Source organism: Panthera pardus, unplaced genomic scaffold (genome assembly GCF_024362965.1).
Source record: "Panthera pardus isolate Hobbes unplaced genomic scaffold, ASM2436296v1 HiC_scaffold_15, whole genome shotgun sequence".
Classification (NCBI taxonomy): Eukaryota; Metazoa; Chordata; class Mammalia; order Carnivora; family Felidae; genus Panthera; species Panthera pardus.
In genome coordinates this window covers 9,467,012-9,491,788 of record NW_026526710.1, presented here as the reverse complement: position 1 = coordinate 9,491,788, position 24,777 = coordinate 9,467,012, and the positions used below count along the sequence as shown (strand labels likewise).

General features: G+C 48.5%; 1 protein-coding gene across 2 annotated transcripts in view; it reads left to right on the top strand.

Annotated features, from left to right (window-relative positions):
- The first annotated feature begins 292 nt into the window (after positions 1-292).
- Positions 293-24,777, top strand: part of VSIG10 (V-set and immunoglobulin domain containing 10) — a 33,736-nt gene continuing 9,251 nt past the window's right edge. For both annotated transcript variants that reach the window (XM_019467324.2, XM_019467322.2), the window contains exons 1-4: positions 293-719; positions 6,627-6,908; positions 17,445-17,747; positions 19,407-19,667. In XM_019467324.2, the coding sequence (XP_019322869.2) occupies positions 641-719; positions 6,627-6,908; positions 17,445-17,747; positions 19,407-19,667 (925 nt within the window). In that variant the 5' untranslated portion in view covers positions 293-640. The remainder of the gene's footprint in view (positions 720-6,626; positions 6,909-17,444; positions 17,748-19,406; positions 19,668-24,777) is intronic.

Sequence of the window (24,777 nt, the reverse complement as noted above, 5' to 3'; positions counted from 1 at the left end):
AGCTAAGCTGGGACGCCGAGGGGACCCTGAATCCTGCAGCCGGACGGCCCGCCTCTCCGGGTGCTGCAGCCGGAGCGCCCGGCGGGCCGGGGGCCGGGGTGCCGTCCTGCGGCTGCCGCAGGGCTCTGCACGGCCCAGCGGTCCCCGCGACTCCAGGCTGCCGTCCCGGGCGCAGTGGGCTCGGGGAGGGACCGGCCTCCGCGCTCCACCCCCGACCGGGCCGGACTCGGCTCGGCGCGCCCGGGCGCGCGCCCTTTGCATAAAGCCCTCCTCCCCGGCCAAGGTAGAGGAAGTTGGGCTCCCGCCTGGAAGGGAGGCGGGAGGGAGTCCGGCTCCTGTTGTTTTCCGCGAGCGGGAGTGGGTGGCGGGCGCAGAGGGCGGGGTGCGCCCTCCCACCCCGGGCCGGGCGCTCCGGGGCCAGAACCTCGCCGGGAGCCCGGCGCAGCTCCCAGCCCCGGACTAAGGGCTCAGCCCAAGCATCCTTCCTGGGGGCTGCGGAAAGCGGAGCTACTCGGTCGTTCCGAGGACTCGGGAGGAGCGCTCAGTACCCCGGGGGCCGGGGCCCTAGGGGCGGGGGCGCACGTCCACCCAGCCGGCGCCTGCGCTTCCTGAGGAGCCCCCGGCCGGCATCGGGGGCGAGATGGCCGCGGGCGTCCGGGCGTCCCGGCCGCAGGTCCTCGTCTGCCTCGGGGTGCTGCTGGCCCGCTGGGTCGCCGCAGGTAAGGGGCCGCGATCCCGAGGGAGAAGTTGAGCTTCGCCGGGCTACGGTAGGGGAGGGGAGAGCCGGGGGACCCAATTCCCTCCGACTCCGCGGGAGCCCGTTGTGGCCGCGGCCCCGCAGCCGCCCCGGGAGGGTCTTGAGTTTCCTGCTCGCTGCTCGGCTCTCTTTGCAGGAAGGAATTTTCCCGGGCGCCTGATGGAGGGCAAGATAGCCCCAGTCCCTTGGAGTGGGCAGCCAGCGAGGCTGCGGAGGGCCTGCGGAGAGGTGATGGGAAAATTGGGGAATTTGAAGAGGGAAATTTTGAAGATAGAAAAATTGAAGAGACACGTGTAGGGGGCAGAGTGGTGTTTTGTTTTGGTGGTTTTTTTTTTTTTTTTTTTTTTTTAAGGCGTCGGATGTAAATTTGCGTTCTGGTTTTACCTGCTGTGTTGGGGCTCAAACTCTAGGCTCCTTTATTTTTCTCTCCTTCCTCTGCCCAAGGTTGAACTCGCCTTACACTTGTAACCTGTGGCTTTCCCTACACAGAGAAACACACCCCTGCACACCCCTGCAAGCCGACCTGTGCAGACTAGCACATTCAGAACCCTGCCTTCCAACTTCACCTAAAAAACAAACAAAACTGTTTTATTTTGACGTAATTTCACTTACAAAAAACTTGCCCTTGCACTTGACATGACCTCTTCCACTTGACATGATTGGAAGAAAGTCTTAAATGCTCCATCTGTGCTCTCCCTTGTAATAATAAGATCGGAGCGTTGCTTGAGAAAATATATAGGGTAAAAAACATTAAAAAAGCATTTTTGAATTAATTCACCAGTGAATGCATGTCTTTTGTGTGCAGGGCAGGGTGATGAGCAGTGAGAGTGAGGGCTCAGGTAGAGGGAAAGGAGATGGGCCCAGGAGGTGATGTAATTTTCCAGAATACTTGGAGCCTTATTTTCTGTGTTTCCCAGTGCAGCTCACACTGCTGATCTCCTCTTGTAGGTTCTTAGAGGAATTGCACTTTGAGCTTCCTAGCAGCAAGTGCCAAAAGTTCCTAATGGTCAGGCTCTCATAAGATTTTTTGTTTTGGGGCGCTTGGGTGATTCAGTCGGTTGAGCATCCAACTTCAGCTCAGGTCACAATCTCACGGTTCGTGAGTTGGAGCCCTGCGTCGGGCTCTTTGCTGACAGCTCGGAGCCTGGAGCCTGCTTCAGATTCTGTGTCTCCCTCTCTCTCTGCCCCTCCCCCACTCAGGCTCTCACAGTCTCTCTGTCTCTCTCAAAAATAAATAAACATTAAAAAAGATTTTATTTTGTTTTGTTTTCAGCAATCATTTAAAAGCAGTAAAATTTCCCATAGTCTAGGTTTCTGGTTTATCTGGAAAAATCAGATGATCTGGCAGCACAGGGCCTACTTTTCCACCTGGAACTGAGCAGTGGTCACCCCTTCTCTCTAGGGCATGTGACCCCAAATTTGTCCCATCTCTCCTGTTGTAGTTACCCCTAACCCCCTTCAGTGATGGACCTTATGTGCTGACCCCTGCAGGCATTGGACTTAATGGCCACTGTGCTAATGGAGAAAAGGAGAGGCCAGACAGTCTCCAACTGATTGTGTCCAGAAGTTAAAGGTGATTGTTCCCTTCTCTCTGGCTGTCTGCGGTGTTTACTGCTCTGTGAATATCAGGGACCTGGGGACATCAGACCTCTGCGTTGATATCATCGTACTGGAATGAACCAGCTTTTAGGCTGTCTGCAGCTCACCACACAGGGACACTTTATCTACCGCCATGCCCAGTCATTTTGATACCCAGGCTAAGTTCACCTTCGTGTGTAGTGCCAGGAGGGCTTCCGTAGCTTGGTGTATTTTTGTTGTTTATCTTTCAAATTGGGAGTTATCTTAGGGGGGAAAAAAAAAACTTTCTCTTGTCACCTAACTCTAGACAGTCTTCATGCCTGCACTGTCAACTGAGCTTATCAATCCCAGGTCATTCTTGGGGAGAAGTTGGTAGGAAAATAAGTGGGTACAATCCCCCAACTCTGTAAATGATGATAATATGAGGGCAGCACTGGGAAGTGGTTGCTCATGTTGTTTTTGGGTCCATATTCTGAATTTAAGGTTGGTGGCCCGGGGTGGGGAGAGGGGGCATTCGAGGACACTCTAGATACCGTGGGGACAGCTTCTAGTGACACAGTTGTCTCATTGTCTCATCTTGTCTGGTTGGGTGACCAGAAGTATGAAGACCTCAGTGGCAGTCCCAGCTCTCCCAGTGACTTGTGTGGGCCCTTAAGTAAATCACAGAAGCTTTGTGAACCTCAGTTTTCTCATCTGTAAAATGAGGACTTAGCCCGCCTCATCTTGACCCCAGCACTCAGGACTGCCGCATCTCAGGATTAAATGACCTCCAAGGTCACCTTCAGCTTCAGTGGTTAAAAAGAACGGAGTGAGCGAAGCCAGGAGAAGGGGAATGCTTCCAAATGGTCTCTTTTGTGATTGTGTCATTCTGCTCCTTGGAGGAGAAGACAATGTTAGCTCAAGTTCCGAGATTCAAGTTTTGCCGGGGTTTTTCCAAGTTCTTTCTTTCTTCCTTTGCCAGGGAGCCCAGGAAGGGGCAGGTCTGCAGGTCTCATGAACACCTACTGCGTCTGTAATGCTACAGCCCGTCTTCTCTCCTCTGTGGGGATTGCCGCTGAGGACCTGGGTCCTCAGGCCTAATCACTTAAACTAATTCTTACCTGCCTTTCCAAGTGATCTTTCAGAAAGATTTCTTGCTGTTTTGGAATCTCTATCATTAGACGACATTCTCCGCCTTCCAGTGACTGACTTAGAGTTGTTTTGTTTTGTTTTGTTTATTTTTTCCGTGCTGTCCCGGCATGTGGGAGTGGTGCAGCTAGGATGAGGGAGAGTGGAAGGTCCCATGGCTCCAGGCTGGCTTCCAGTCTTTCAAAGGGAGCCCCTTCTAACCATACAAAGGGCCAAAGACAAATCACTGTTGCTCTTTCTTTTATAATCGGGAAGGGTTGTCAGAGGCAGGTGGCAGTTTATTTATTTTTCTACCACTTTATTGAGATATAACTTACCTACGATAAAATGCACCCTTTTAAACTATGTCAGTCAGTGGTTTTGAGTATATTCACAAGATTATGCAACCATCACCACTAATTAAGTCCAGAATGTTTTTATCACTCTAAGAAGAAGCGTCAGGCTTGAGTGTTAGCAGTTAACGCCTCACTACCTCCTTCTTCCCCCCACTCCCCCCACCCCCGCCAGGCCACTTTCCTCAGCCCTAGACACCTGCTACCCTACTTTTTATCTTTGTAGACTTGCTCATTTCGGACATTTCATATAAACGGACTCACGATATGTCGTCTTTTATGACTGCATTCTTTCACTTACTATAATGTTTTCAGGATCCATCCATGCCATTCATTCATCCCTTTTTATGGCCAAATAATGTTCCCACCATATGGATATACCATTTATCTACTCATCAGCTGATGGGCATTTGATGGGCATTTCCATCTTTTGGCCATTATGAATAATACTGCTGTGAATGTATGTGTGAAGTCTTTGCGTAGACACGTTTTCCTTTCTCCTGGATGTCCACTCAGGAGTCGCATTGCTGAGTCATCCTGTTACTTTAACCTTGTCATGAAATGCCAACCTGTTTTCCAAAGTCACCACACCGTTTAAGAACCCTACTGACAATGCAGAAGGGTTCCAGTCTCTGCATCTTTTCCAGTATTTGTTAATTTGCTATTCTCTTTGATTCCAGCTATTCTAGTAGGTATACCGTGGTAGGTCCCTTACTGTGGTTCTGATTTGCATTTCTTTAGTGACTTATGATGAGCATCTTCTCATGTGCTTACTGGCCTTTTGTAGATCTTTTTGGAGACATGTGTTCAGATCCTTTGCCCATTTTTAAGCTGCATTATTTATCTTTATATTGTTGAATTCTGAGAGTTCTTTATATGTTCTGGGTACAAACCTCTCATCAGATAAGTGATTTGTACATATTTTCTCCCGGTCTGTACATTGTCTTTTCACTTTCTTGATGGTGTCATTGGATGCACAGAAGTGTTTAATTCTGACAAAGTCCAATTTATCCGTTTTTCTTTCCTTGCTTGTGCTTTTGGTGTCCTGAGAAACCATTGCTTAACCCAAAGTGACAAAGACTTATTCTTTTATTTTTTTTCCTAAGCACTGTATAGTTTTAGCTCTTACATTTAGATCTGTGGTCCAGTTGAGTTAATTTCTCACATATGGTGTGAGGTAAGGGGTCCACCTTCATTCAGTTGTCCCAGTACTGTTGTCAAAGGCAATTTATTTTGTGATGAAATACCACCTTTCGCAAATCCCGTAGATTCACGTACTTTGGAAGCTTCCGAGGTGGCGGAAAGAGAATGTGCTGGAGGATGGCAAGAAGTCTAGCTTCTGGTCCCACCCTGCTGCCTTCTCACTGCAGGACTTGGAGTTAGCCCACTCTCCTTGGCATCACACTTTTCTCCTCTACTGAGTGTGACAGCATGAGTCAAAGATTCCTCACAGGTTCTGCCGATTATTCCTGTGCCTGTGGCCTCTTTGTATTTGGTTGTTGACTGTGGGGGGCAGGGCGGGGGGGGGGGCTGGAAAATTTCCACACTTCTCAGCAAAATGGGCTGCGTTTGCTTCTTGTTACCTGGTGACCGTCTGTGCCAGATCAGTGGCCCTTAGCCAACTGTCAGTCGTGAGTGAGCATCAGAATCACCTGGATGGTTTGTTAAAATGCAGCCTACCTTCCACTGCCACACCCAGATGGGTGATTTATCTGATTTAAATGTTCTGGGGTGGGACCTGATCATTTGCATTTCTAACAGAGCCACCGCCCTGTGGCTGCTGCTGCTGGTCTGGGTTTATGAACTTGCTGTTCCCTCTACCTGGCTAATTCCTACCTGTCCATCAGATCTCAGTGTGGCCTCCTGGAGGAAACCTTCCCTGGCAGTCACCACAGCTGGACTTAGGAGCCTCTTCTCGGAGGCCCTGTCATAGTACTTATCACACTGTATTGTAATTGCCAGTTTATTGTCTGTTTTCCCCACTAGCCTGGGAGATCCCGGACGTCTCCCTCTGTATTGCTTATCCTTGGCTCCCCAGTACCTAGCATAGGGCATGCCCAAAGTCGGAGCTGCAAGAGAGCTTTGACTCCAGGATCATTCGCACCTCAGATGGAGAAAGGACTGTGGGAACAAAGCCCAGGCCCTCTTCCTTTCATCCCTTCTGGATTTCTAGGCAAATAAAACCATTTGGGTTCTGTATCGGTTATTTATTGCCACAAAGGTGCTGCATAATAATCACAAAATGACAGTAAGTGCTTATTGCTCAAGGGCTGGGGTTAATCAGCTCTGCTGATCTTGCCTGGGCTCACTGGCATGTTGGGGCATCGACTCAGCGGCTAAAGGCTGATCTGGAATGGCCTCAGCTCAGGTGATTGGGACCACTGGGGTCTGCACACCTAGCTTCCATCTTCCTCCTGGGATCTAACCTGGGCACCTCCTTCTCAAGGTGACGGCAGGAGTGACAGTGAGCAAGCCCAATTACACAAGTGCTTTTTAAGCCCGTGTTTGCATCACATTTGCTAACATCTTATTGGCCAGAGCAAGCGTCAGGGTGGGAGGGCAGTGCGGTCAGGCGGTGAAGGGCAGTGAGGGGCCTGGGTAGTGGGGGAGGGGGACATTGGGGCTGTCTCTGCAATTGCCATTTACCACACGTTCATTAAAATCAGCACTGGCCAGTAATCCCCGCCCCCCCCCCCCCCCCCCCCCCAGAGTGGAGGCTCTTAAAAATACACACCTGATTTTTTAAAAATCCTAATGCAGAGAGATTGTGCACAAGGGAGGGTGTTCCGAGATGAAGAAATGTAGTAACGGCCTGACCTTTCCTTGTGCAGGATTAGAGGCTCCGGTCATCGGAGAGGTTCACGAGAACGTTACTCTGCACTGTGGCAACATCTTGGGACCAAGGGGCCTCGTGACCTGGTACCGGAATGACTCGGAGCCTGTCTTCCTCCTGTCCTCCAATTCCAGCTTCCGGCCGGCTGAGCCGCGCTTCTCTCTGGCCAATGCCAGCTCGCTGCACATCAAGGCGCTGAGGCTGCAGGATGAGGGGAACTACACCTGCCGGGAGGTCCTGAATGAGACGCGGTGGTTCCGAGTGTGGCTGCGGGTGGCCGGTAAGTGCGGTGGCGGGACACTGGGGTCAGCTGGCCGGGCGCTCGGAGCCTTGGACTGGAGGGAGGAGGGCTTTGGAGTTGATGCCTGGGTTTCATCCCTGGCTCTGCTTCCTGCTCGCCGAGTGACCTCTCACGCCTGGATTTCCTTATCTGTAAAATGGGGACAGAAAGAATTCTTGCGTCCTAGAATTCCTGTGAAAACTAGATTCTGGTTTATCTAGATAAATTGCTGTTAATGGCTCCTGGCAGAGTAGTTAGCGATTACTTTCGGCTAGTTAGTATCATCCTTGCTGTTTAATATGGTTTGTGCACCAGAGTCAGAGTGTGACATGATGGAGTCAGTCTTGCCTGAGTTCCAATCCTAAAGTTACGTCACCTTGAGGAAGTAGCTTAATATCTCTGAGCACTAGTTTTTCTCATTTGTTAACTGGGGATAATGCATTACGTACCTTGTAAGGCCTCGTGCTCTTATGCTATAGTGCTGACCACGGGGCTTGACATGAGCTGCTATTATATTACATAGTGCACGTTCCAAAAACACCGTCTTATCTGTTGATATACACGCATGAATTTAGAAGGGGGGTGGCAAACTATAGCCATATCTGTGGGCCGTATCTGGCCTGCAGGCTGTGAGTATTTTTTACATTTTTAAATGGTTGGGGAAAACAAAACCAAAAGAAGAATATTTGCGACATGTAAAAATTATATGAAATTCCAGTGGCCATCAATGGAGTTTTATTGGAACACAGCCACACTCATCCATGTACATCTTATCTCTGACTGCCTCTGGTGCTGCCACGGCAGACTTGAGTGGCAGCGATGCAGATCGTATGGCCTGCAGAGCCTAAAATACGTGCTCGATAGCCCTTGACAAAGACAGTGTGCTGCTCACTGGTTTCGACGGGTATCCGTGTAGAAATATACGTGTGATCACTGCTCCCTCGTTTCCTCATCTGTGAAATGATTTACTTATTTCTTTATTCAACACAGATTGATTGAAAGCCCAATGCCAGGTACCGTTCAAGGCCCCGGCCACAGGAGTGAATAGGACAGACAAGGCCCCTGCCCTCGTGGAGCTGACACTGTGGTGGGGGAAGAAAGGTAGATAATAAGCATCAGGAGATATCACAGTGATGAGGGCTATGCGGAGCATTGAGTCTGGGTGATTCTCCAAAACATTTTATTTTTATCTATCTATCTATCTACTTATTTTTTAATGTTTATTTATTTTTTTGAGAGAGGAGAGACAGAGACAGAGTGCGAGTGGGAGAGGGGCAGAGAGAGGGGGAGACACAGATCCCGAAGCAGGCTCCAGGCTCTGAGCTGTCAGCACAGAGGGGTTTGAACTTGTGAACCGCAAAATCATGACCTGAGCTGAAGCGGGCCGCTTAACTGAGCCACTCAGGCACCCCCGAAACACTTTAAATTAGGGGGGTCAGGGCTCTAGGGTGGCTCAGTTGGTTAAGCGACCGACTTCGGCTCAGGTCATGATCTTGCAGATCGTGGGTTCGAGCTCCACGTCGGGCGCTGTGCTGACAGCTCGGGGCCTGGAGCCCGCTTCAGATTCTGTGTCTCCCCCTTTCTGTGCCCCTCCCCCACTCACACTCCATCTCTCCGTGTCTGTCTCTCTCTCAAAAATAAACAAAACATTAAAAAAAAATTAGGGGAGTCAGAGAGAACCTTTTAGAGGAAATGACGTTTAAGCTGAATGATAAGTAGGAACCAGTCATGCAAAGATAAGAGTGATCCAGGCAGAACGATATCCAGTGCAAGGTGAGATGAGTGTGGTGTGTGTGCTCACGAGACAAGGCTGTGTGGTGCGAGCCCAGTGTGTGAGGGCATGGGACGTGCGAGGTAGGGCCCGGTAGGACTTGTGTTATGGGTTGAATTATATCCTTGTCCTTCCCCCCTTGCCACCGCCCCCTCCCCCCCGCCAATATTGAAGTCCTAACTCCTGGTATCTGTGAACATGGTCTTATTTGGAAATAGGGTCTTTGCAGATGAAATTGTGTTGAGATGAAGCCATTGGGGTGGGCCCTAATCCAAACTGACTGGTATCATCCTAAGGAGAGGAAAATGCTGGGGCACCTGGGTGGCCGAGTTGGTTAAGTGTCCAACTTCCGCTCAGGTCATGATCTCACTGTGTGTAAGTTCAAGCCCCATGTCGGGCTCTGTGCTGACAGCTCAGAGCCTGGAGCCTGCTTCGGATTCTGTGCCTCCCTCTTTCTCTGCTCCTCCCCGACTTGTGCCCTGTCTCAAAAATAAATAAATGTAAAAAAAGTTGTTTTTTTTTTTAAAGAGGAAAATGCAGAGACACACAAGGAGAACATCATCTGATGACAGAGGCAGGAAGTGGGGGATGCAGCTGGAAGGAATGCCAGGGACCCATGGCCAGCTCCCTGGAAAAAAGCAAGGAAGGAGTCTCCCTTGGTCCTCTGGGCCCTTTGGAGCAAGAGTTGCCCTCCTGACTCCTCAATTTCAGACTTCTGTGAGAGAACTCACTTGTATGGTTTTAAGCCACCAAGTTCTTGGCACTTGGTAAGGCGGCCCCAAGAAACTAATATACCTGGCAAGGAATTGAGATTTTTGTTGTTGTGGTTGTTCTGGATGCCAGAGGAAACTCCTGGAACTTTAAGTGTGTGTGTGGCATTATTTCACTAACACATGCAGAATGTCTGTGCATGATCTCAAGAAGGACTGATGCAAATAGGGAAGCCACTTGGAGGCACACAAGATGTTGGTGGCCAGAACCACAGTGGTGGCAGTGTCCTTGGTGACAATGCACAGCTTCAGACTATTTTGGAGGTAGGCCAGTAAGACCTGTTGGGGGGGATTGGAAGTGGAGGATGAGGAAAAGCAAGGCTTCAAGGACACTTCTAGGTTTTTCGATGGTCTCCAAGGTTGCCCCCAACCCTTGAGGCTTATAGGATTTTGGAATACAGTGTTTTCGTGTCTGGAGATGCCGTAGTTGAACTGCTGAATTGCCTGGGATGAATGTGGGTGTATTAAAAATGTCGCCCACCTTGGCCCAGCTCTATTCAGTGCTCACTGTGCTCCCATGGGCAGGTCACTCCAACTGCCGGTCATTAATAACTCCTCATGTCAGTCTGCTCAATACATATCTTCTCTTCTGACCCCCGAGTAAGATGGCAATACAGCTTGTTACTTTTTAAAAAGTTATCATCACTCCCTCCAGTTTATGATGACTTTATCTGACATTGATTAATCATTGGCTAAGTTTACTGGAGGGTGGATTAGTTTCATTATTGCCCTGTAGGGAGATAAACGCAAGGCCTTTTTATGATGAATGTGAACTTAATTTTATTTTTTTTTAATTTAATTTTTTTTTTTTAACGTTTATTTATTTGTGAGACAGAGAGAGACAGAGCATGAACAGGGGAGGGTCAGAGAGAGAGGGAGACACAGAATCGGAAACAGGCTCCAGGCTCTGAGCTGTCAGCACAGAGCCCAACGCGGGGCTCAAACTCACGGACCGTGAGATCATGACCTGAGCCTAAGTCGGACGCTTAACCGACTGAGCCACCCAGGCGCCCCAATTTTAAAAGAATCCCTAAAGGCGCGCCTGGGTGGCTCAGTCGGTTAAGCATCTGACTTCGGCTCAGGTCATGATCTCAATGTTCGTGAGTTCGAGCCCTGCGTCCGGGCTGCTGACAGAGCCTGGAGGCTGCTTCGGATTCTGTGTCTCCCTCTCTCTCTGTCCCTCCCCTGTTTGCGCTGTATCTCTGTCTCTAAAAACTGAATAAAAATTAAAAAAAAAAAAAAAAGAATCCCTAAATGCAAATAGCTTTTGGGGCTTCCTGAGTTACTGTGATGTGATTCATAGTATGGACACTTCTTCAGTGTCCTCAACTGGTGTAGGCTCGTTTGTGAAAACAGGACACCGACTGTCTTAGTTTGGGCTGCTGTAACAAAAGTAACCTAGGCTGGATGGTTTCAACAACAAATACTTCTGGCAATTCCGGAGGCTGGGAAGTCGAAGATCAAGGTGCCGGCAGACCCAGTGTCCGGTGAGGCTTGCTTCTTGGTTTGTAGATAAAGTCTTCTCATTGTGTCCTCACTTGGCAGAGGGTAGAGAGAGAAGAAGCAATCTCTCCGGGGTCTCTCCTCAGAAGGCGCCAGTCCCATTCATGAGGACTCGACTCTTAGGGCCTTCTCACCTCCCCCAAAGGCCCCACCTCCAAAAACCATCATACTGAGGATTAGGTTTCAGCATGAATCTTGGAAGGGTTACAAACATTCGGTCTGTAGCACAGATGTCCTCTGGTTCCACGTATAACAGAGCCCTCCAGAATCTCAGGTCTTCCTCCCGTTCTAGGAGAGGCCCAGACAAACACCAGACCCCTCCGGGCATCAGGGAGCCTCTCCCTGCTCCTCCTCAGACAGTGGCTGAAGGAGAAGCCTTGACATCTCAGATTGGACTCGGCCCTCATTTTGCATGGAAGATTTTGGAATATGGATTAGGTCTGATCCAATCACTATTTCTGGGAGGGCCATGGTATTGCTGAGTGGCTACGAGCATACACTGAGGTCCAGCTGCCTAAGTTCAAATCCAGGTGCTGCTGGCTATTGTCCTTGTGACCTTGGGGAAATCACTTGAACATCTCTCACTTCAGTTTTGTCACGTGTGAATCAGGGAGAACGGTGGAACCGAGGCACAGATTCACTGCGCACATTCGTGACATTAACATGCACAGCCCTCAGCACAGAACTGGGCACGCTATACGCACTCGGTTTATGTTATCTTGACCAACTGGTCAAGCAGGTGATGGGATTCCTGTGGGAAAACTGCATCTCAGGTTCCCTGTAATCCGTGCATATCGAAGCCTTTTGAACAGGACCTTCTGTGGGTCAGGGACTCCGTGTGTCCAGATCTTGCTTTTCCCGTCTTTTCACTGACATGGTTGATAACTTAGTCTCTTAAGAGAAAAGTTTGGAAACATTTCAACATGGCCTTGGAAGCTAGGAAAACAAATTCTGAGATGTGACAAGTTGTTATCTGTGAGTTTGAGTGCGTGAACGGACAGAGATGCTGTAGAGACACAAGCTATGAAGCCAGTAGCCTCTCCCTCCTTACTGTTTGGACGTCTGCCTATTGATCAGGGGGCGTTTTGTACCTCTGCCTTCCAGGGAGTCAGGTTTTTTACAAGCCTAGAGTGATTTAATGTGCCAGGAATGGGGATTGCAATGTGATTTTGTCATTTGTCTCAGAATGAAAACTGTACTATTACTTGTTAATTTAATGGTGCAGTTGAAAAGCCTTGCCCTCCAGATTGGGACCGGCGCTCCCGAAAATACAGAAATCCCTTAGTCCGGAGCAGTTCAGGGCTGCCAAGGCTGTTTATTTCATTGACTTACCCATCCTCTTCTGCCTCCAAATTGGGGTGGGTATGAGGGTAGAACTCCTGTGTGTTCCCTGCTGGAGGGATGGGCAAGGTAGCAGAGACCTTAACACATTCCACTAGACTTTGTTCTTCTTTAAAGATATCATCTCTCACGCACGGGGGAGCTGAGCAATCAGATAAGCCCATGAAAGCCACAGTCAGATCTCATGGCACATGGTGCCAAACTCTCCCTGTGTCTGTTTTTCTCAGGCCGAGCAAGTGTTGAGGGAACATTTGAGCCGGATGGCACACGGACAGTGAGGAAGCTGGTTTGTATCAACCTCCAAGACTGTCTTTGGAATCAGCTGGGGTTTGGGAGATGGGGAGCACTTTTGTCTAGCAAGTGATGTGGCCACCATTCCAGACTTCCAGGAAAGGGGCCTCAGGAAAGTCCCATGTTCCCTGGCTAATTGAGCTAATCTATTTGCACTCATTCTATGATGCCGGCGGTGACACTCTGCCTCATGATAACATAAGGTCTTAGGGAAAGAGTGTGTTGGGCAAGTTGAAGAAGCATTGTTGGCCCCTTTCAGAAAATGGAGGATCCTTGCCTGGAGCGCGATTAATTTGAGTCTCACCAAACTCATCTGAAGCAGAGATGCGTCCCTATAAGAAGCTGAAGATCTCTGGGTTCGGGCTTTGTGGATGGGATTGGCAATCACTAGGGAAATCGGGAGGCAGTGGGGTTGTCACATATGTCTCTATATTCAGTCTCTAAAAGTGGTATCAGAACAGTCTCTGTGAATTTTCCCAAGGATCTTATCTCACTCTAGAATCATAGGTATGCCCACTGATTAGCAGAGACTACCTGATATATTCTTAGGTCATTTTTTTTAATGTTTTTTTATTATTTTTGAGAGAGAGAGAGAGAGACCGAGAGTGAGCAGGGGAGGGGCAGAGACAGGGAGACATAGAATCCGAAGTAGGCTCCAGGCTCTGAGCTGTCAGTACAGAGCCCGACGCAGGGCTCGAACCCACGAACTGTGAGATCATGACCTGAGCTGGAGTCAGTTGCTTAGCCAACTGAGTCACCCAGGCGCCCCTATTCTTAGGTCATTTTTAAATCAAAATGCTGGTATAAAGAGAAATGCCTGAAGATAACTCTTCTAATTGGCAGGGAACCCAAGATACTGAGGTGGAAATCTCCCATTTTGTGGGTCCCTGAGTCATAAGTCAACTCTTTGAGACCCTTGACTGGCCAAACTATGGTTATAGGGGTCGGGGGGTGGGGAAGGAAAGAAGTGAGTTCCAACATCAAGAATATTGGCAGAGGGGCATCTGGGTGGCTCAGTTAGTTGAACGTCCAACTTCGGCTCGGGTCATGATCTCACGGTTCGTGAGTTTGAGCCCCACGTCGGGCTCACTGCTATCAGTGCAGAGCCCACGGCAGATCCTCTGTCCCCTTTTCTCTGACCCTCCCCCACTCACACTCTTTCGCTCTCTCTCTCTCAAAAATAAACATTAAAAAAAAATGGGTGTTAGCAGAGAAGAGGAAGGCAGTGGCACTGGTACGTTGTTCTAGAACAGGAATCGAACTTTTTCTGTAGAGGGCCAGATGATAAATATTTCAGATGTTCTGGCCCAACTGATAAGGTTAAAAACGTCCAAAACAAGAGTGTAAACGCATCACCACATTTTTTTAATTGACAAAATTCAAAGTGTAATAATAAATGAATACTTTTTTTAGAGTATAGTGTAATGAGAAAAATAGAATTCCTTTTTTGGGGGGATAACATTTCACTTAATTGTGATTCAAAGTTAGCGTTCTCTCTCATCAGATCGATTGCAAATATTCATCTGTGAAAACCATTTTTAGCCTGTGAGCTGTACAAAAACAGATAGTAGGCCACAGTTTGCTGATGCCTATTGAATCAATCAACAAGGATACTACCGATAATAATGTCAGGTAACATTTATAGAACATTGACCAAGGTCAAACACCAGGCTAAGTGTGCTGCTTGTATTTTCTTATTGGGTCCTTCAGTAACCTGGTGATAGATGTTTTTACTGTTCTTTTCGTTTCATAGGAAAGGCAGGAGAGAATGAGAAGGATGGGCACTTACCCAAGGTTGTCTATCTGTAAGTGGCAGTAGGATTTACACCCAGGTCTCTGAATTCAGAGGACAAGCTCATGGCCCCCAGGCAAAGGCACCCATCCAAGATAGAGCTGAGAACTCAAACTCCAATGACCAAGGCCTCAGTAAGATGCCGAGCCTTTGTAACCACTTTATATTTTTATTTATTGGCTGTTTTATTTTTGTTCCCCATCTCTCTTTCTCTTTGAGTGATTGTCACCATCACCCTGCAGGCAAAAAGGGCTGGTAGTTTCTGTTTGGGAATAAATTATCAAGCGGGTGGAGAGAGCAGTGGAAGGGAAGGAAGTGGGCACCTTCTCCTGTGTAGTAAAGTCAGAGCAAGGGAAGAACCCCAGGGACTCAAGATGGCGTCAGCTTTAATTAAGAAAGCAGACTCGGGGGGGCGCCTGGGTGGCGCAGTCGGTTAAGCGTCCGACTTCAGCCAGGTCACGATCTCGCGGTCCGTGAGTTCGAGCCCCGCGTCAGGCTCTGGGCTGATGGCTCGGAGCCTGGAGCCTGTTTCCGATTCTGTGTCTCCCTCTCTCTCTGCCCCTCCCCCGTTCATACTCTGTCTCTCTCTGTCCCAAAAATAAATAAAAAACGTTGAAAAAAAAAATTAAAAAAAAAAAAAAAAAAGAAAGCAGACTCGGGGCACCTGGGTGGCTCAGTAGGTTAACTGTCCAACTTTGGCTCAGGTCATGATCTCATGGTTTGTGGGTTTGAGCCCCGTGTTGGGCTCTGTGCTGACAGCTCGGAGCCTGGAGCCTGCTTCGGATTCTGTGTCTCCCTCTCTCTCTGCCCCTCCCCTGCTCACGCTTTGTCTCTCTCTCTCCTTCAAAAATAAATAAACATTAAAAAATTAAAAAAAAAAAAAAGAAAGCAGACTCAACCCAAGGGCTTTATAGATGAGATGTAACCTCTGAACACTTCATTCAGGAGGCCTCTCAGGTTCTTTCATTTGATTTCTTTTTCTAATCCTTCCACCTGTTCCTTCTCATCCATTCCCTGTATCCAACCCTGTTTCTTGAGGAGAATTGTACTGGTCAGAAGCCCCTCCCACCCAGTTTCTGGGGGTCCACAGTATCCATTCTAGGCCACTAATGGCCCTCCAGACCACAAGTCGGAAGACTCAGGCTGTCCAATCTAACACACTACCTCTTTGCTGGCCTGGGCTTTGGCTGTCAGTGCTGCAGAGGTACCCTCTGTTTAATTGGATGCCCGCCAACTGTGGGCACGCCCTATTACCTGTTGGTCTGCATACCTAACCAGCTAGCCAGCAACAGTAAGTGGTACCTCCCATACTAATGGAATCATTTTAAAAACAGACCCTCTATGGCGGGTGACATGGTTCCAGCAGATCAATGCAACTGTTGGGAACCAGCCCCAACCTGAGAAGGATATGTCAAGAATTCTGACCTGGGAAACGCACAATTTCTTTTTTTTTTTCTTTCTTTTTTAAAATGTTTATTTATTTTTGAGAGAGATAGAGCGTGAGTGGGGGAGGGACAGAGAGAGAGAGAGAGAGTGAGACACAGAATCTGAAGCAGGCTCCAGGCTCTGAGCTGTCAGCACAGAGTCCAACATGGGGCTCAAACCTGCGATCTGCGAGATCATGACCTGAGCCGAAGTCGGACACCCAAAAGAGCGAGCCACCCAGGTGCCCCGGAAATGACAATTTCTAGAGTCCTACAAATAGCCTCAGACATAGGTGAAATAGATGCTGTACTTTGAGGGGTTCTGGGAAAGCCTTTTCCTCCCCAGAATAATTTTTCCCACTGGCCTATTTCTGTTCAAATTCTACAGTCACAGATTTATTCCTTTGGCTAAGGGTTGCCCTTCCCGGATTCTTCTTTCTGAAAGGGGAGAGGTAACACACTAAATGACTTTGGGATAAATAGGTGTTAAATATATTCTTTTCATCAAAAGAGATGCCTCAGCTTGGATGCACTGGCCACCAGCCATGGGATGGCATTTCTGGGGATAAGAAAGAAGTTCAGAAACGTAAGGGGGATCCGGAGAAGACCCAGCACTTACCATGCTTCCAACCTGACCAGCACTGTTCTGCTGTACTACTTGAGTATCACCATAGCTCCTTGCAATGGGTTCTAGCTTTGCCCCCATTTTACAGATGTGGAAGTGGAGGCTAAGAGAGGTTAAGTAATTTTCCCAAGGTCACACAGCTAGTGAATAGAGGCCATAGTTGGGCCTGGAACCAATGTTTCTTGTGTTTCAGTGTGAAGTTGTGCTAGGAGTCCCCCAGCCCACCCCCAGGCTCAGTGATTTCTCTGGGAGAACTCACAGGACTCAGCATTTGTAATTTGATTTATTACAGCGAAAGGATACAAAGCAAAATCAGCAAAGGGCAAAAGGCACATGGGGTTAAGTCCGAGGAAAACCAGGAGCAAGCCTCCAAGACTCCTTTTCCAAGGGAGTCCCATGGAACACGCTTAATTCCTCCAGGAACGAGTTGTGGCAACATGGGTGAAATGTGTTAGGAAGCCCACGAGACACCCAGCACCCTGGATTTTTACTGGGGGCTAATCACGTGGCACCCTCGCCTAGCACGTACCCAAATTCCAGACTCTCAGGGGAGCAGCTGTACAGCGTAAACCATGCTGTTTGTGCAAATGGTTCAGGCCCATGAGCCTCCCTCTTGTCAGGTCTAGAAATGGCGAAACCCTCCTGAAATCCAAGTTCCAGTCACCAGCCAAGGCCAACCTTACAAGCACAGGTCTTTTTAAGGAAAGCACTTGGGCCTGCCGTGTTAGCTCTAATGCACAGGTAGCCTATCCCCTCACCAGTGTTTCTGAAAAGGAGCGGTTTGCAGTTTCCCCCTTCCTATAAGGATTGAACCCCTCCCCCAATAAATCGACGTTTATCTCAGGATTAGAACGCATAAGGGCATTTAAGCATAGCATTTGTCACATAGTAAGTATTCGATAGATACTGACATCCTCATTGTTGCTTCCTGATCATTTCTGCGTCTGTCAGATCTGGTAAGGAGCTCAAGTTAACTCTTAAGTAATGAATACTTTCCCCATTCCCCCCGTCATTCTCAGGCGGTCCCTATGAGGTTGAGGTCAACATCTCCAGCACCGGCACGCTCCCCAATGGCACCCTCTATGCAGCCAAAGGCTCCCAGGTGGACTTCAGCTGCAGCAGTCGCTCTTGGCCTCCGCCAGTGGTTGAGTGGCAGTTCCGGGCCCCCGATTCCAGCACTGAGCCCTTCGGAAACAATCTGACGGTCAGCAGCTTCATTCTGCTGCTCATGTCGCAAAACCTCCAAGGGAACTACACGTGTTTGGCCACGAACACGCTCAGTGGGAGACAGCGGAAGGTGACCACCGAGCTCCTGGTCTACTGTGCGTAAGAGGCGCTCCCCTCCCCCATGTCCTCACCTCGACCCTTCGTGAGCTGCATGTTTGTGCTTCTTCCTCCTGTCTACAAAGGCATGCCTGCTGCACAGGCCCGAACGTGCTTCTGCGGTTCCCTCAACACACACGTACACACCCAGGGCTCCGTGTCAGAGAGGGGTCACTTCTAGAAGCTTGCTGCTAAGTGGGGGACACAGGAGAGTCCCTGTGAGCCACAGAAGGAAATTAATGCCAAGCCTAATGCTTGCTTTTCTTTTTTTTAAATTGAGGTGAAAGTACAGAACAGCCGTTTAAAGATGTACAACTCCGTGGCATTTGATACATTCACAGCGTTGTGCGATCATCACCTCTGTGTAGTTTCAAACATTTTCATCACCCCAAATGGAAATCCCATCCCCATCGAGCAGTCACTACCTCGTCTTCTCCACCCCCTGGCAACCACCGATCTGTCTGTGTTCTATCTCTATGCGCTTGCTTATTCTGGATGTGTCCTATCAATGGACTCCTACCAATGTGGCCTTTCATGACCAGCTTCTTCTGCTTGGCATTACGTATTCAAGGTTCCTCCGTTTTGTGATGGAGTTAATATCCCACTGCATGGAAAGACCAAAATTTGTGTATGCATTTGACCATCCTCATTCTATGCATGAACTTGGGCCCTTTAGCACCGTTAGGAACCAGCAGTTTGTGAACCTTTCTTGCGGGAGTGAGAAAACAAATTCCTTGGGTGAAAACCACTGTAGACACATAGAGTGTGCTCATAACCCATGCTAACGACAGGAAGCATCAGAACAGCAAATTAGTGAACAGGATAATAACACCTAACTTAATTCATACATTATTCAGAGCCTTTATACGTCTCTGTGTTCTCTCATAAAATGGCATTTATTGTAGACGAAGTCATATGTGCTTATTAGAGGAAACATGAGTGGAAAGAAAAGAATATTCTCACCGTCATTTTGGCATATTATTGATAATTTTTCTTGTAGATGACATGTACCTACCCATCCATGTAAGATCCAAATTCTATTTGTGTGTATTATATAAAATCTATAAAGCACGTACAATATGTTTAATACATACATAATATACATATAGAATATATGCACAATATACATATATATGTGAATTTTCACATATAGCTGTTAACACAAGGGTTACATAGGATTTACAGGTTTGTAACTTGCTAAATGTCTGTGTGTTCTTAGTAATGCCTGCACAGAGTAAAAAGGAAGTATATGTTAAGGGTGGGGGCGAATCCCCCCTCTCACCCACCCCCCCTGGGGACCAGCACTGTCCAGTAGAGCTTTTAATGATGATCGAAATGTTCTATTCTTTGTGGTCCAATACAGTAGCCACCCACCGCATATAGTTACGGAGCCCTTAAATTTAAATAGCCACATGTAAAGGTCATCGTGGCTAGGGAGAATTGCAAAGACGAATGAGGCCCACGCCCTTGGAGACTGGGCACTCGGCAGAGGAAACCCGGACTACTGTCATGCACTAATTTGTGCTAAGGAGCTATTTCGGGGCACACTAACTGAGCGTGACTGTTTCTCTGATACACTGGTTCTGTAATCCTTAGGGCCAGCTCAGTGGCTGATTTTGGAGTCTCTGATTAAGCCCGCATCCTCTGCTGTTTTGCAGCACCCCCTCCGTCAGCCCCTCAGTGCCGGGCAGAGATGTCACAAGGACAGCTCACGCTGCAGCTCACCTGTCGCTGGGACGGGGGATACCCAGACCCGGACTTCCGATGGACAGAAGAGCCAGGAGGTGTGGCCGTGGGGACGTCCAAGCTGGGGGTGGAGATGCTGAACCAGTCCCAGCTGTCAGATGGCAAGAAGTTCAAGTGTGTCGGGAGCCACATAGTGGGTCCGGAGTTGGGAGCCAGCTGTGTGGTACAGATCAGTGAGTCTGGCCTGCCTTGTCCCGGGTTGGGGTCCACCCATCCTCCTTTATTCCAAGAGAACCTTCTGCAAGAAGGTCTGGGAAAGAAATCCCAAGATGTCTAGTGAACGGGGTTCTGTTTCTTCCTTTCTTTTGCTTTGTATCTCCTTCCTTTCAAACTTTAAAGATGCTTCACCAACCTTCTTGGTTCTCATCCAAGCCGTTTTCTACCTGATGCATCCTAACTAAGCACGTGTTGTGTGCCAGGCACAGTTTCTAGGTACTGGAGGTGGAACAGTGAACAAGAAGTACGTGGTTCATTTATTAGCTATCTCCTGTTATGTAACAAACACCCCCAGACTTAATGGCTTAAAACAACAAATCATTTATTTATCTTATGATTTCTGTGGGCCAGGAATTCGGACAGGGCACAGTGGGGATGGTCTGTCTTGGCTCCGTGATACCTGGGTCTCAGCTGCAAGACTTCGTTGGGAGGGCTGAATTGTCTGAAGGATCTGCTTCCAAGGTGCTCACCCATATGCTTGGCAGCTTTGCTTCCTCTCCACGGGGGCCTCTCTACAGAGCCCCTTGACTGTCTTTGCAACATGGCACTGGCTTTCCCCAGAGCAAGTGATGCAAGAGGGAGCAAGCCAGACAATTGCAAGCCTTCCTCTGACCTACCTAGCCTCACAAGTCGCACGGCATCCCTTCTGCCATATTCTGTTCATTAGAATGGAGACACTCAGTCTGGCTCCACTTTCACGGGGCAGTGGGTGGAATTAGGTTCCACTTTTTGAAGGGAAGAGTGTCAAATGATTTCTGGTAATGTTTTTGAAATCACAACCATTCCTCTTTCCTAGGGCTTAAATTTTTCTGTGTGGGGGTGGGGGTCAGAGGAAGATAGAAAATCCAAAAACAAGTAAGATAGGTTCAGATAGGGATAATAATAATTATTTTTTTAATGTTTGTATTTTAATTTTGAGAGAGAGTACGCATGCGTTCATGAGCAGGGGAGGGGCAGAGAGAGAGGGAAGCACAGAATCTGAAGCGGCTCCAGGCTCTGAGCTGTCAGTACGAGCCTGACGCGGGGCTCGAACCCACACACTGCGAGATCATGACCTGAGTTGAAGTCGGATGCTTAATCAACTGAGCCACCCAAGCACCCCAGTGATAATAGCTATGAAGAGAACAAAATGGGGTGTTTTAAAGAGTCTATCATAGGAAGAGGGCTACTCTTCCTAGAGGGTAGGGAGGTCTCCTGTGGTAGTAGTATTTTGAGCAGAGACCTGTAGGATGAGAAGGAGCTAGCTAGGTGGGCTGAGTATTCCTGGCAGAGGGAATAGCAGATGCTAAGGCCCTGAGGTGGAAACTTATCTGGCACTTGAGGAACTGAGAGTAGACCACTGTGCATGAGGCCTTGACTAGGCTAGATGGCTATTGTGGGTTGAATTGTGTCTCCCAAAAAAGATATGTTCAAGTCCTAATCCTGGGTCCCAGTGGATGTGACCATATTTGGGATAAGAGCCTTTGTGGGTGTGATTAAGTTAAGATAAGGCCATGCTGGAGTGGGGCGGGCTGTATTCCAGTGACCGACATCCTTACAAGAAGAGGGACATCTGGACACAGACACGCGAGAATGTCACGTGATAATGGAGGCAGGGACCGTAGTGGGACTTGTAGTCCATCTACGAGCCGAGAATGTCCATGGTCGCCGGTGACCACCAGAAGCTAGGAGAGAGGCACGGGATGGTTTCTCCCTGGGGATCCTCCAGAGGCATCAAGCCTGCTGACGCCTTAATTTCAGACCTCTGAGTTTCTGCACTGTGAGAGAAAAGATCTCTGTTGTTCTAGGCTACCCGCTTTGTGGTACTTTGTGAGAGCAGCCCCAGGAAACGAATACCACTGGAAGCAAGGACCTGAGGGTGTTGGGCTTGGCTGGCCACGGTGAGGATTTTCCTCCTAGTGTGTCAGGACGATCCTCAGAGGTGCGGCCACGGAGGGCTGACCTGCTGAGAAGTGAGCGCTGTTATGCCAGGAGATGCGTGTTTTCCCAGGCAAATGGCATTCCCATGGTTGACCCTTCCCCAGTGACTCATTCAGCAAACATGCCCCGAGTGGCTCATCTGTGTCCGGTACCTGGCTGGCCCCGGGCAACAGAAGGGACCAAGACTCACTTTCTACATTAGAACAGGGGTTGGCAAACGATGGCCCGTGGGCTACACCCGGCCCCACTGGTTTTTTGCAATTTTATTAAAAAAAATTTTTTTTTAGTGTTTATTTATTTTTGAGAGAAACAGACAGAGCATGAGCAGGGGAGGGGCAGAGAGAGAGGGAGACACAGAATCTGAAACAGGCTCCAGGCTCTGAGCTGTCAGCACAGAGCGTGTCGCCTGGCTTGAACCCACAGACCGTGAGATCATGACCTGAGCCGAAGTCGGACACTCAACTGACTAAGCCACCCAGGCGCCTCGCAATTTTATTTTTAATGAGATATAATTCACACAGCATAAACTTCATTATTTTAAAGCGTATAATGGTGGTTTTTAGTATATTCACAATGTTGTACTATCATCACCACTGTCTACTTCCAGAACATTTCCATCGTTCCACAAAGAATCCCTGTACCCACTGGCAAGTCCCCTCTAGGAAGACTGGGCCGGGATTTCCACTGATATTGAGTGTTATCTTTAATTTTTTAGACTTTTCCTATTTGTTTGTTAAGACATGGCATAATTTTTAATTTGGGTTTCTTTGATCCTAGGGGAGTTGACAATTTTTATATACTAATTGGTACATAATACTATGTACTAATTGGTTCCTATATATTTTCTGCGAATTGTCTGTTCATATCTTGTCCATTTGTCTTTCTTTTTTTTTAAATATGAAATACATTGTCAAATTTGTTTCCATACGACACCCACTGTCTTGTCCATTTTTCTACTGGGTTCATCTTTTCTTATTATTCCCTAAGAGTATTTTATATTCACCTAGTCAGTTAATTTCAGAGAACTGTCATTGCATGCCATGGATATTTTTCTGTCCTACTTGGCTCCTAAACTGCATTTGTGCTTCATTTCTGCTAGTTATCAGCAGTTTCTGATTGTGAAGGGGTCACCTACCCGTGTCAGTCCTGTACTTTTAGGTTTCTGGGCTCAGAAGTTCTTTTCCCGTTTCCAAATTGCTGACACGACGTTTGAACCCTCACAGTAGCCCGCAGATTAGACACGACAGTTTGTAAGTTGCAGAGGGGACATCGTGTGAACTAACTTGCCCACGATCACCCAGCTCGTAAGTGACTGAGCTGGCACCTGGCCCAGGCTGATCTGACTCCAGAACCCTTGCCTCCCTCAGGAACCCCTTCCTCACTTAACCCAGCAGTCCTTTCGGGGAAGAGTTACATACTCAGTATGGTGTCAGGTACTGTGGGAGTACCGAGTCCTTAACCTTCAAAGGACTTAAAATTTCCTCGGAAAGATAAGTCATAGAAACGTGAAGTAGGGAACTGGCAATATCGCAGTAGTGACCTCGATATTTGTTGAGCGCAAACCGTGTACAAGGTGCTGTGCTGGGTGTTTTCCACACAGTACCTTGCTTAGTGCTCACGATCACCCTGGGAGCTAGGTGTTCATGTTATCCTCATACATTCATTTCCTGGGGCTGCCATAACAAAGCACCTCAAACTTGGTGTTTTGTTTTTTTTTTAATTTTTTTTTTAACGTTTATTTATTTTTGAGACAGGGAGAGACAGAGCATGAACGGGGGAGGGGCAGAGAGAGAGGGAGACACAGAATCGGAAGCAGGCTCCAGGCTCTGAGCCATCAGCCCAGAGCCCGACGCGGGACTCGAACTCACGGACCACAAGATCGTGACCTAAGCTGAAGTTGGACACCTAACCGACTGAGCCACCCAGGTGCCCCACAAACTTGGTGTTTTAAAGCAACAGATATTGGGGCGCCTGGGTGGTTCAGTCGGTTGAGCGTCCGACTTCGCCTCAGGTCCTGATCTCGCAGTTTGTGAGTTCGAGCCCCGCGTCGGGCTCTGTGCTGACAGCTCAGAGCCTGGAGCCTGCTTCCGATTCTGTGTCCCCCTCTCTCTCTGCCCCTCACCTTTTTGTGCTCTGTCTCTCTCTGTCTCAAAAATAAATAAACGTTAAGAAAAACGAAAAATAAATAAATAAAACAGAAATGTATTCTCTCCTAGCTCTGGAGGCTGGAAGTTTGAAATTGGGGTGTTGGTGTGTGGTGTTCCCGTCGAAGGCTCCAGGGGAGAGTCGTTCCCTGCCTCTCCCGGCTTCTAGTGCTGCCAGGCATTCCTTGGCTTGTGGCTACGTTCCTCCAGTCTCTGCCTTCTGTCTTCATGTCTTCTCTGTGTCCGTGTCTCTCTGGATCCACTCCTCTTGTAAGACACCTGCTGGTGGGCTTAGGGCCCACCCTGAATCCAGGATGATTACATCTTGAGATCCTGAACTAGTTACATCTGCAAAGATCCTGTTTCCAAATAAGGTCACGTTCTGGGGTCCCACGTGAATTTTGGGCGGACGCTATTCAATCCACTGCACTCCCCGTTATGGATGATGAAGCAGAAGCAATGGGCTTGACCCGATTCCTGCAGCCGGAAGGAGGGCACGCGTTCCGAGTGGCGGGTAATGAAGACGCCCAAAGTGTGCCGTGGATGGCAACTCCCAGGAAGTGGCTAAATTATGGACTGACCCTGAGACAGGGTGAAAATGGCAGAGGCAGCTGACAGGTTTGGTGTTGTTTTTCCCCCACCCCTTCGTATTTTTCCTGCAGATCTTGTCTGACTCATCATTCTTGTGGCCCCTGAGTCCTGGCCAGTAATTTGAGTCTAAATATGTGCTCAGGATTAAGAAATGTGTCTGGAGAAGAGAACTGGGTGGACCCTTTTCCCAATTCCAGGAGCATAGGGAAGCAGGCACAAGGGCCTAGAACCTTCCTGACTGACTGACATTGTCCAATTCTCCCCTCTTTCCTCTTGGTCATTTGAGCCCAGAGCTTCTCAGCCTTGATGTCCATACAGGTCACCTGCGGGTCTGGTTAAAAGGCAAATTCTGTCTCTCTGGGCTTGGGGTGGGCCCAATACTCTGCATTTCTAACCAGATCCTAGGAAGTGC